The 13,214-nt window shown below is 46.1% G+C and overlaps 1 protein-coding gene across 1 annotated transcript in view; it reads left to right on the top strand.

The window, feature by feature from the left end:
* The window catches only part of PKHD1 (PKHD1 ciliary IPT domain containing fibrocystin/polyductin), a 388,392-nt gene that overhangs the window by 45,261 nt on the left and 329,917 nt on the right, over window positions 1-13,214 (top strand). Inside the window, exons 17-23 of the mRNA XM_038772975.1 lie at window positions 71-161; window positions 1,939-2,081; window positions 3,038-3,168; window positions 4,837-5,027; window positions 6,578-6,716; window positions 10,300-10,427; window positions 12,456-12,640. Coding sequence (XP_038628903.1) covers window positions 71-161; window positions 1,939-2,081; window positions 3,038-3,168; window positions 4,837-5,027; window positions 6,578-6,716; window positions 10,300-10,427; window positions 12,456-12,640 — 1,008 coding nt within the window. The remainder of the gene's footprint in view (window positions 1-70; window positions 162-1,938; window positions 2,082-3,037; window positions 3,169-4,836; window positions 5,028-6,577; window positions 6,717-10,299; window positions 10,428-12,455; window positions 12,641-13,214) is intronic.

The following is a 13,214-nucleotide window of genomic DNA, read 5'->3' as shown; positions in this document are numbered from 1 at the left end:
GCCACATTATTTTCCTGCCCCAGATAGCCCTTTTCTGCGGGTAAATCCTGCCTGTGTTTCTGTTCTACAGATCCAAGAAGCAATAGAGGAGATGCTGGAGGTGAAGTGTGAGCTGAAACCTCAGCATGCCAATGTTCTCCTCCGGTTTGGATTCGAGCAAGGTACTGCTGGAGCTGGCATGGGATGAGCTGTGGATTCTCTCCGGTTGCCCCTGGAAACCCACTGGAGACCTGGCTTGGAGAAGCACCCTGGACTCTTTATGAGAAGGGGCACAGAGAGGTGTATCCTAAATGGGTTGATAGCTTTTCTTGAGCAACTGCTATGGGCAGAACACTGTACTAAGTGATTGGAAGGGTACACTAGGGTTGATTAGACTGTGAGCCCACTGTTGGGTAGGGACTGTCTCTATATGTTGCCAATTTGTACTTCCCAAGCGCTTAGTACAGTGCTCTGCACATAGTAAGCACTCAATAAATACGATTGATGATGTTGATGATGATGATTAGACAACAAACCTACTCCAAAGAGGCTTACACTCTAGTAAGGGTGACGGTCTCTAAAATTTATGGTGGGGGCAGGTGGAATGGTTCCTCTAAATGAGCAGAATTGAATGTTTCATTCATATTGAGTGCTTACAGTGTGCAAAGCACTGTATTAAGCACTTCAGAGAGTACAGTATCACAACACAGACATATTGCCTGACATTTTCTCTGCTGTCCAGCCTGACACTGCCTAATGAGTCAGATTAAAGTGGTAATGATAAATACAGTAATGATAATGGTATTATCATAGACATCAGAATGGTAATGATAAATACAGTAATGATAACGGTATTATCATAGAGATCATAATGGTAATGATAGTATTATAGAGATCAGAATGGTAATGTAAATATAATCATGATGATGTAGAGATCAGAATAATGATAAATATGATAATGATATCACAGAACAGAATAGTGATGATAAATATGATAATGATAATAGCATAGAGATCAGAATAGTAAATGGTAAATATGATATTAGCATTGATATCAGAATAATAATGATAAATAGAACGACAAATAGATAGATAAATAGAATGTCAGAGATCAGAGTATTAATGATAAATATAATTATAATAGTGGTATCAGAGGCCAGAATATTAAAAATATAATGATGGTATTGTCATAAAGAACAGAATATTAACAAACATAGTAATGGTATTATCCTAGGAACCAGAATACTAATAATAATTATAATTATGATAATGGTATTAGATGCACTATACAAAGTGCTGGGGTAGATACAACAGTCAGATCAGACATTTAGGACTCCCAGGCTGAGGAGGGAGAAGAGATGCTGAATCCCCATCTTAAAGGTGAAGAGACTGAGGCACGGAGAATTGAAGTGACTTGTCCAAGGTCACACAGCAGACAAGAGGCAGAGCAGGGATTAGAACCCAGATCCTCTGGCTCCCAGGCTCATGCTCCTCCCACTAGGCCACACTGTGACCTGTTTGTATGGGAACTACTAGAAAAACCAGTAAATGTGCTAATGTGGGAGTCAATTGTTCTGTTCAGCCTCATGGCCGAGCCATGTATATTTCCCTCTACTGGTAAAGTGGGTTCTATTCCCAGGTCTGCCCCTTGTCTGCTCTGTGACCTTGGGTAAGCCACTTAACTTCCCTGTGCCTCAGTTACTTCATCTGTAAAATGGGAATTAAAACTGTGAGCCCCATATGGGGCAATGAACTGTGTCCAACCTGATTAGATTCTATCTACCCCAGCCCTAAGAACAGTGCCTAGTGCTTAACAAATACATTCCCCCAAAAATGGGAAGGAGGGAGTAGAGGATCAAATTCTGAAACCAGTAGTAGTTCTTGTGGGTGTTATCTGCTCCAGAGGCTGCTGTTTCCCTACTTCAGGGACAACTCTTGTTTCATTCTTTTCATCGGTAGGCACGGCCCATTCCGGCTCTGATGGGAAGCTGACTAGTGGGACAGAGCCCTTCTGTGGAAGGTTCAGCGTCGGTCAGCCCAAAAGCCTTCTCAAACTATCTTCGACCTCAGGGACAAAATACCAGCTCAATCGATATACCCATGTAAGTTGTAGCTCGGGTTACGCAGCATTTGGGAACTTCCTCCACATCTCCTTTTTCCTTCCAATAAGCAGGAGGTAAGGAGGAAAGGTATGTAGAAGCAGCATGGCGTAGTGGATAAAGCACAGGCCTCAGAGTCAGAAGGTCATGGGTCCTAATCCCGGCTCTGCTCCTTGTCTGCTGTGTGACCTTGTAGAGCAAGTCACTTTACTTCTCTGCCTCAGTTACCTCATCCGTAAAATGGAGATTGAGACTGTGAGCCCCACGTGGGACAGGGACTGTGTCCAATCCCATTTGCTTGTATCCACCCCAGCATTTAGTACAGTGGCTTGGCTGGCACATACAAGTGCTTACCAAAGACCACAGTTATTATTCATATTATATACATGCTCAATACCTCTTCCCTGTGGTGGCTTTGGCTTCTTTCAGGATCTTTCACCCAAGATTGAAGTTGGGGATGGAAATGGGGTTCCTGGTCTCCAGGGAAGGGTTCTGAGGTTCTCACTTGCCAATGTTTAGAAGGGAGAGACTTGTTTAGTGACATTAGTGAAGCACTTACTATGTGTCAAGCACTGTTCTAAGCACTGGGGTAGGTACAAATTAAGCTTCCAGTTGCTCCTTCAGTGGTATCTATTGATCAGCTACTTTGAGCATTGAACAGAGCACCTGGGAGCATAGTATAGGTTCAATGGACATGATAATCCCTGCTCTCAAGGAGTTTACAGTTGAAGGGATTAAAATTGTAAATTAATCTATGATATTTAATGAGCTCTTACTGTGTGCAGAGCACTGTACTAAGTGCTTGAGAGATTACAATACAACAAAATTGGCAAGCATGTTCCCTGCTCATAATAAACTTACAGTCCAGAGAGTAAAGGCTAACCAGGACTGCCTGGGAAATTGCCGGGTTCCAATGTAAACAGGAATGTCATGAAGGGATTTGCGTTTTCCATTTGCAGCTGTGCTTTGCCTATAAAGGTGTCGTGAACAATGTCCTGAATATAAGCGTGACCTTCACAAATATCTTCCTGGAAACTGTGAGCAAGAACCTAACCTGTCCGTGGGACTTTGGGCAGATCCGGCTTGACAGGTATCAAACCCATGGGAATGGTTACTAGCTTTCACCCGCTTGGGGTTTGCTAAGAGATTCAGGGAGAAGTCAGAGGTATCGTCCAGGCCCAAAGTGTAGAATTTTCCTTTTCGCTGAGTTATCTGCTTATGTTTGTTGGAATAAGGGAAATGGTCAGATCCTCAGATCCAGCACCGTACCAAAAAAAAAAAAAAATCATGGTCATTAACTTCCCTTCTCCAAATGAAAGTCTAACTCATAAATATTACCCATTTGTTACTCAGCCTCTCCAGAATTTATTTCTTGAGCACTGGTAAGGGTGGCCACCACCCTACCTAAACTTCTTGATGAGCTCTCGATGGCTAGCCTGTCATCTTTGATACTAAGACATTTGGAAACCTGTTTCTTGGTTAGTTTAAGTTTTTTGCCTTCCTTACTTGGGAAATACAAGGGTTTTTTCCAACCCTTGGTTAATACTGCGACCTCAGGCCCAGGATCGGGGAGACAGGAGCCTGGGCCCTTACACTGCTCCAGGAAAGCCAGGGGAAGAGTGTCTTCATCAGCCTCGGAGCAATGTGTGGACTCTGGACAGACCCCAGAAGCCTAGCAATTGACCTGGACAAGGGGCATTACCTGGGAGGGAAGAGGTCAGGGTTCCAAGACCATGGTGATGAGAGACTTTGCGGTAGTCACCTCATTTGACTCAATCAGCCAATAATTGTATTTAAATCAGTCAGTGGTGTTTTGAGTGCGTACTGTGGTGTAGGGCAATCTGTTAAGTGCTTGGGAAAGTACAACACAACAGACTTGCACAGAACTCTTCAGGTTGCCATTCTCTGGAAAACCACTTTGTTCTCAAAGGCATAATCAGTTAGTTACTGCTTCAAGTCTCTGTGACATCTAGCTTACTTTTTCCTGGAATCTGGTCTGGTCCAGTGAACCAGGAAGCACAGTGTGGAGTTGTTCCCACACGTACTGGACAGTTACATATTAACAGTTAAACATTACAAATAGTAATGGATGGTATTTTTTAGCAGGATTAGAGATTGTACCTTGGGGGCTCCTCTCACTCTTCTCTCACCTCCCAGAGCCCCACTCACTACTCTCACTGTTCTTTGATCTTGCCTGCCTCTTGCCTGGAACACCCTCCCTCCTCAAATCCACCAGACAATTACTCTCCCCACCTTCAAAGCCTTACTGAACGCACATCTCCTCCAAGAGGCCTTCCCAGACTAAGCCCCACTTTTCCTTGCTCCCTTTGTGTTTCCCCTCTCTCCCAGCCCCACAGCGCTTACATGTATATTTGTAACTTTATTTTCTGTCTTCCCCCTCCTCTAGACTGTGAACTTGTTGTGGGCAGGTATTGTCACTATTGTTAATAATAATAATGATGATGGCATTTATTAAGCACTTACTATGTGCAAAGCACTATTCTAAGCACTGGGGAGGTTTCAAGGTGATCAGGTTGTCCCTCGGGGCTCACAGTCTTCATCCCCATTTTACAGATGAGGTAACTGAGGCACAGAGAAGTGAAGTGACTTGCCCAAAGTCACACAGCTGACAATTGGTGGAGCCGGGATTTGAACCCAATTTGAATATTGTTGTATTGTAACTTCCCAAGTGTTTTGTACATTGCTCTGCACACAGTAAGCGCTTAATAAATACAGTTGAATGAATGTTGTCTTTCAGCTGGAGGTTTTCCTGCAGCAATCTGTGGGATTCCTGTGTGGGCCCTGCCTGCAGCCGATTCCTCCCACCCTGCCTGGCCAACACGCCCATGTGGGTACGGCAGATAGACTTGCTACCCCCGGAACCGGAGAATGGCAGCCCGGGCTTGTTTTTTGTTGATGAAATTATTGTTTCAGACCAAAACTTGACAGGTGACCACCTATTTTGCCTTATCCCATGCCCTGGGGAACTACGTGCCACAGGGCAGCCCACTGGGACCATCGGTGGGCTTGTTGGGGAGGGGCTGCTCTGTGTGTCCGACACATGGTGCTTGTTAATAATAATAATAAAAATGATGGCATTTATTAAGCTCTTACTATGTGCCAAGCACTGTTCTAAGCACAGGTGACGTTACAAGATGATCAGGTTGTCCCATGTGGGGCTCACAGCCTTAATCCCCATTTTACAGATGAGGGAACTGCGGCACAGAGAAGTGAAGTGACCTGCCCAAAGTCACACAGCTGACAAGTGGCGGAGTAGGGATTTGAACCCATGACCTCTGACTCCAAAGCCCGTGCTCTTTTCCACTGAGCCACGCTGCTTCTCTGTTAAGCACTTACTATATGCCTAGTACTGTGCTAAGCGGCATGAAGCAGCATGGCGTAGTGAATAGAGCACACACCTGGGAGTCAGAAGGTCATGGGCTCCAATCCCGGCTCCTCCACTTGTCTTCTGTGTAACCTTGGGCAAGTCACTTCATTTCTCTGTGCTTCAGTTGACCTCATCTGTACAATGGAGATTGAGACTATGAGTCCATATGGGACAGGGATTGTGTCCAACACAATTTGCTTTTATCCACTCCAGCACTTAGTACAGTGCCTGGCACATAGTAAGTGCTTAACAAATACCGCAATTATTATTATTATTATACAGTCATTCTAATCACAGGGAATGGCCTTGATGCTGGCCACTTGAAACTGATCCATGAGTCTTCTGGGGGGGGCAGGGGAATTCCCCAAAGAGAATGGGTGGAGAGCATCATTGGGGAAGGGGAAGAGCTCTTTGCAGACCACCATCCCGTGTCAAGTCCAGATCGGCAGTTACTGGCCCGAATGGAGTAGTTCAGTCTGAGGCTGTTTTCTCATTGCCCAGAAGGGCTTGGATCCAGAGACAGCTTTTCACACCTTTTGGCTCTCTCCTGCCCTTTCCAATTTCCCCTGACCCCAAGGAGCCTTGTGCCATTTTTTGAATGGGTCCCAGAGAGAGACCTCCTTCTCTAGTGGGTATACAGTACCCACCAAACTTCCACGGAGAATGGCTAGAGAATATCCTCAGGGGCGAGTGGAATCATCTCTCCAGATCACCATGGCCCACGGAGTCCATACTTGCCACTGTTACCCTTCACCAAGAGGGTGGGCCCTCCTGGGAATTGTGAAGAGGAAGGGATTTGCTCTCTCATAGTTCTCACCTGTATTTCCATATCCTTTTGGGAATGTCTATCCCATAGCAATCTGTGGAGATTCTTGCCACATCCTGTCTGAGCCTCTGTCACAGCTGGGCAATCTTGTGCTAAACAGAGCCATGTACCGTCTGGATTAGCTTGCACCCTGGCAGATTAGAAGGAAGTGGAATGAGAGAAGGGCATACCTACTTCTTGAAGGTGGGGAGGGCCCAGGGACTTAGAGATGCTATTTCAGCCTGTGGGATGGGCCTTCCTTGGTTGTCATCCCTACCTTAACCCGCATGGCCTTTTCTGTTTTAGTATCTCAAGCAGATTCCCCAGCCAGCTTTCCAGGTGGGAATCTCATTGAATCCCTCTTGGTAGAGGGATTTCCACCCACCTACAAAGTGAGCTTGTGGCCGGCCAGCTGTGGCAGCGATCTTCCCCTCATCAGGCCAAGGTACGAGGAACCTCGCTCTCTCCCTCCTTCCCTATTTCAGTTGTTGGGATAATAATAATAATAATGAGAAATAATTATGATATTTAAGTGCTCACTATGTGCCAGGCACTGTACTAAGCGCTAGGTTGGATACATGCAAATCGGATTGGAACACGGTCCCTTGTTCCACGTAGGGCCCACAGTCTCAATCCCCATTTTAGAGATGAGGTAACTGAGGAACAGAGAAGTTAAGCAACTTGCCCAAGGTCACACAGCAGACAGGTGGCAGAGCCAGAATTAGAACCCATGACCTTCTGACTCCCAGGACCATGCTGCATTCATTATATGAAGTCGCTTGGATTCGGAAGTGGGTCATCTCTTTCTGCAACCCCAGGGACCCAGTTCTCCAGAAGCCAGAGACTGCCGTATACAGTGGAAATGTCTTTGAAAATAAATCCCTTCTTTTCCCAACAAGTTTGTCTGCCCTACAATATTGAGACTAGGCTTTGAGGAGCCAATTTTTCTTCTAGGAGCCTCAGAAGTTACAGACTGGATGCCTTACCTGCCAAGCTACCTCAAGCCAGCCCCACTTTTTAAATGGTATTTGTTAAGCACTTACTACACACCAGGCACTGTACTAAGCACTGGAGTACGTAATCCGTGTCCCACATGGGGCTCACAGTCTTAATCCCCGCTTTACAAATGAGGTAAATGAGGCATATAGAAGTTGTGACTTGCCCAAGGTCATAGAACAGACAAGGGAGACAACTGGGATTAAAAAATGGGACTAGAGAAGTAGAGTTGCCTAATGGTTAGGGCGGGGGGGGGGGGGGGGCGGGCCTGGGTATCAGAAGGACCTGTACTCTAATCCTGGTTCTACCTTAATTACCTCATTTGTATAATGGGGATTAAGGCTGTGGTCCGCATGAGTGACATGGACTGTGTCCAATCTGATTAACTCATATCTACCCCAGCAATCAATCAATCAATCGTATTGAGCGCTTACTGTGTGCAGAGCACTGTACTAAGCGCTTGGGAAGTACAAGCTGGCAACATATAGAGACAGTCCCTACCCAACAGTGGGCTCACAGTCTAGAAGGGGGAGACAGAGAACGAAACCAAACATACTAACAAAATAAAATAAATAGAATAGATAGGTACAAGTAAAATAGAGTAATAAATATGCACAAACATATATACATATATACAGGTGCTGTGGGGAAGGGAAGGAGGTAATATGAGGGGGATGGAGAGGGGGACGAGGGGGACTCCTCACCCTGGGCTTCAAGGCTCTCCATCACCTCGCCCCCTCCTACCTCACCTCCCTTCTCTCCTTCTACTGCCCAGCCCGCAACCTCCGCTCCTCCACCGCTAATCTCCTCACTGTACCTCGTTCTCGCCTGTCCCGCCGTCGACCCCCGGCCCACGTCATCCCCCGGGCCTGGAATGCCCTCCCTCTGCCCCTCCGCCAAGCTAGCTCTCTTCCTCCCTTCAGGGCCCTGCTGAGAGCTCACCTCCTCCAGGAGGCCTTCCCAGACTGAGCCCTTCCTTCCTCTCCCCCTCGTCCCCCTCTCCATCCCCCCATCTTACCTCCTTCCCTTCCCCACAGCACCTGTATATATGTATATATGGTTGTACGTATTTATTACTCTATTTATTTATTTATTTATTTTACTTGTACATTTCTATCCTATTTATTTTATTTTGTTGGTATGTTTTGTTCTGTTCTCTGTCTCCCCCTTTTAGACTGTGAGCCCACTGTTGGGTAGGGACTGTCTCTATGTGTTGCCAATTTGTACTTCCCAAGCGCTTAGTACAGTGCTCTGCACATAGTAAGCGCTCAATAAATACGATTGATTGATTGACGAGGGGGAGAGAAAGGAAGGGGCTCAGTCTGGGAAGACCTCCTGGAGGAGATGAGCTCTCAGTAGGGAGGAAGAGAGCTAGCTTGGCGGGTGGGCAGAGGGAGGGCATTCCAGACCAGGGGGAAGACGTGGGCCGGGGGTCGACGGTGGGACAGGCGAGAACAAGGCCCAGTGAGGAGGTTAGTGGCAGAGGAGTGGAGGGTGTGGGCTGGGCTGGAGAAGGAGAGAAAGGAGGTGAGGGCAGGAGGGGACGAGGGGATGGATGGACAGCCTTGGAGCCGAGAGTGAGGAGTTTTTGCTTGATGCGTAGGTTGACAGGCAGCCACTGGAGATTTTTGAGGAGGGAGTGACATGCCCAGAGCATTTCTGTACAAGAGATAGCCTAAAGCTGCTGCTCCAAGAGATGCCCACTAGATGTCAGAAGAGACCTACAAGAGATGGGCTTTTCCTGTGCTGCTGAAGCTTCTTGGCCATTGCCATATTGATGGCTTTTTAAAATTTGTTTCTTGGTTTTAAAAAATGGTATTTGCTAAGCGCTTACCATATCTCAAGCACAGCTCTAAGCGCTGGGGTGATACAAATCAATCAGGTCAGACACAGGCCCTGTCCCACATGAGACTTACAAGTTTAAATATGTGAAACAACAGGTTTGGGTTTTTTTTAGTGGCATTTATTCATTCAGTCGTATTTATTACTATGTACAGAGCACTGTACTAAGTCCTTGGGAGAATACAATACAGCAACAGTCACATTCCTTGCCCACAATGGGCTAACAGTCTAGAATGGAGGAGACAGACATCATATTCCTATGACTTGACACCTGTCCGCATGTTTTGTTGTCTGTCTCCCCCTTCTATCAATCAATCAACCAATCAATCGTATTGAGCACTTACTGTGTGCAGAGCACTGTACTAAGCTCTTGAAGTACAAGTTGGCAACATATAGAGACGGTCCCTACCCAACAGTGGGCTCACACTCTAGAAGGGGGAGACAGAGAACAAAACCAAACATATTAACAAAGTAAAATAAATAGAATAGATATGCACAAGTAAAATAGAGTAATAAATATGTACAAACATATATACATATAAACAGGCTAGACTTCTAGACTGTGAGCCCGTTGTTGAGTAGGGACTGTCTTTATATGTTGCCAACTTGTACTTCCCAAGTGCTTAGTACAGTGCTCTGCACATAGTAAGTGCTCAATAAATATGATTGAATAAATCAGTACAATAAATTGCAGTGCTTACCATGTTCCAGGCACTGTGCTGAGCGCTGGGGTAGATACAAGCTAATCAGGGTGGACACAGTCCGTGTCCCACATGGGGCTCACTGTCTTAATCCCCATTTTACAGATGACATAACTGAAACACAGAGAAGTTAAGTGACTTGCCGGAGGTATTGAATCCTCATTTTACAGTTGAGGTAACTGAGAACCAGAGAAGTTGAGTCTTGCCCGAGGTCACACAGTAGACAAGTGATGGATCCGGGATTGGAACCCAGGTCCTCTGACTCACAGGACCAAGCTCTTTCCAATTCCTGATTCATCTGGGCTCACCCTACTGTAGAACTCCTTTCCCCAAGCTGCTCAGAACCCTTTCCACAGACCCTCTCTGACCTGTTTTCACTGTATCCTGGGCCACCTTTACTTAAAACAACCGGTGCTTCCCCTGCCCTTATCTCCCATTGGATACCTTCTAAGCTCTGAGCTTGATGGTTTTGTTTTTGGCCCATGTTAGGTTTCTGCCCTCTGAAGGACGATCTGAAGACCAATTCTCAGTCAGTCTGTCCTCCCAGAGACTGCAGAGGCCAAGCCCTCCCCTCGGAGGAGTCTTCCAAATCCAACTGCCTCATACCGTGATTTCAGGTAAAGGGAGAATGGGGCTCGTGGGAGAGTCCAGTTTAAATGGCCAGAGAACTAGGAAAAGTAAAAATCTCAAAAAACTACTGCGACTTAGAGAAGCAGCATGGCTCAGTGCAAAGAGCATGGGCTTTGGAGTCAGAGGTTATGGGTTTGAATTCTGCTTCCCCACATGTCTGCTGTGTGACCTTGGGCAAGTCACTTCACTTCTCTGAGCCTCAGTTCCCTCATCTGTAAAATGGGAATGAAGAGTGTGAGCCCCACGTGGGACAATCTGATCACCTTGTATCCTCTCCAGCGCTTAACAAATGCCATTGTTATTATTATTATTATTATTAGCAGGCATGTTCTAGCTGTCTGGACCATGGCCACATAGGGGGTGCAGAGGAAAACTCACAACAATCAAAGGTCTGGAGTTAATCAGTGGTACTTATTGAGCGGTTACTATGTGCAGAGCACTGTTATAAGCCCTTGGGAGAGTATAATATAGTGGAGCTGGTAGACACATTACCTGCCCACAAGGAGCTTACAGTCTGGAGGGGAAAATGGGGTGAAAAGGACGTGTTTCTATTTCAGACAAACCCGTGGGCTGAAAATATACTGTCAGTCATCAAAGCTTCTGTCTGGCAGGCAGCCGGTATAGCTGCTCTGGCAGCCTAGAGAGCCTTGAAAGGGCCATAGTGAAGAATAGACAATAATAATGATCATAATAATGATAATGTACTTATTCAGCACTTACTATATGTCAAGCACTGTTCTAAGTGCTAGAGTAGATACAAGTTAATCAGGTCAGACACATGGGGCTCACACTTTTAAGCCCCATTTTACAAATGAGGCAACTGAGGCCCAGAGAAGTTAAGTGACCTGCTCAAGGTCACGCGGCAGATGCGATGGAGCCGTAATCAGAACCCAGGTCCTTCTGAATCCCAGGCCCATGCTCTTCTATCCACTAATCCATGCTGCTTCTCACAGTGAGATTGAGGTGGAGGGCAGACAGCTGTCCATCAGCCAGCTGGATGACTGAATTCTGAGAGATTCCCTCACCAACACACAGCTTCAAGACCGGCCCCCCCACTAAAACACTTTGTGGAATATCCCTTTCAAATGACGAGGGGGTATTTCTAAGCATCAGTTTTCTACTTCACATCCTGGAGCCAAACTCGTTTCCTTTTCAATTGCCCATCTTGATCTGGGGATTTTCTTGGATTATTCTATCACTGAAAATTGGAGGAAGGAAGAGGGAGATGGAAAGCAGTTTTGCAGACTTCCTCTGACAAACTGTCTCCCCACTGTCCCCCACCCTAAGCATCAGTAAACCATTCTGAGTCTTCAGGGAAGTCTATTGGGGTTGGCTTTGGGAAGGTGAACAGGTATTCATTCATTCAATTGTATTTATTCAGCGCTTACTGTGTGCAGAGCACACTTGGGAAGTACAAGTCGGCAACATATGGAGATGGTCCTTACCCAACAAGGGGCTCACAGTCTAGAAGAAGGTATTGTCAAGGCAGATTCATTGCAGGGATAGGTGAAGACTTTCCCAGGTTTTTCAGGTTCTGATTGGACCGATGGGTTGCAATTTTAGGGTTCAGGTCATTCCAGAGTGGTATGGTTTGTCTGGGATCTGACAGGGCTGGAGTCGTAGATTCATCGTGGGAATAAGAAGGAAATCCAAGACAGCAGGGAGTGAGAGGGCTGCATTCTGGGACCACCTGTGTCAGTCCTTACCACACTGCCCAATGGGCTTCCCTCTGAAACTCACAGACCCACTCTACCACTTGTCTGCTGTGTGACCTTGGGCAAATCACTTTACTTTGTGCCTGTTACCTCAGCTGTAAAATGGGGATTGAGACTGTGAGCCCTCTCTGGGACAGGGACTGTGTCTTAACTGATTTGCTTGTAACCACACCAGTGCTTAGTACAGTGCCTGGCACATACTAAGCACTTAACACGTACCACAATTATTATTATTATTATAGGAGCTGTGAGAGGCTGTTTGATGCTAGAGCTTGAAGCAGTAAATGACTTTTTCTCCAGGTGTCCCAGTGCACATCTCTTCTGCTGATCTTCGTCAGCTGCTACAGAGCAGTGCAGATGACTTCTCCGCTCAGTACCTTAAAGCCAGTGATTTCACCGTGATAAAGGACTTAAGCTCCTGTTACCAGCATGTGTGGACGCTCACCTGGATGGTCAAGACTGGGGACCTGCCCAACCTCATCAGGGTTTGGACATGATTCTATTGCCGCAAACCTAGTGGGGCCCGTGGAATACATGAACCCTTCTGAGTGGGCTGTTGAGATTCCTGTTCATGGGTCTGTCATTAGACTTTCATGAAATGTACCAAAGGAAACATAGAATGAGGGATACCCGACTTGGCTGGAAGAGTTCTTGGGAGGTTACTTCTCCTGTCACTGTGTCTGAGCAAGGCTAAATGAGGGTCCATTGTGAGGTGGATTTTTTGGTTTACTAGGCTAGGGTTAGGGAGATAGAAAGGAGAGAGCTCTCTGTCCAATCTGAATACTCTTGCTGAAGAATCAATCAATAGTATTTATTGAGCACTTACTGTGTGCAGAGCACTGTTCTCAGTTCTTGGGAGTGTACAGTATAACAAGAGTTGGTAGACACAGTCCTTGCCCATAAAGAGCTTACAGTCTAGAGGGGGAAACAGACTTTAAAATAATGATTGATCGCTGTAGTATTTTTGATTATTCTGCCAATCATCATTCATATTCTTAAACATTTTCAGATTTAGAGACCTGTCAGTATGGAAACAACCTTTAAATACATTTTTCCTTC

The sequence above is a fragment of the Tachyglossus aculeatus genome, chromosome X1, assembly GCF_015852505.1.
Source record: "Tachyglossus aculeatus isolate mTacAcu1 chromosome X1, mTacAcu1.pri, whole genome shotgun sequence".
Classification (NCBI taxonomy): Eukaryota; Metazoa; Chordata; class Mammalia; order Monotremata; family Tachyglossidae; genus Tachyglossus; species Tachyglossus aculeatus.
Note: the sequence above shows the minus strand (reverse complement) of the source record. Positions and strands in the feature narration are given on the sequence as shown.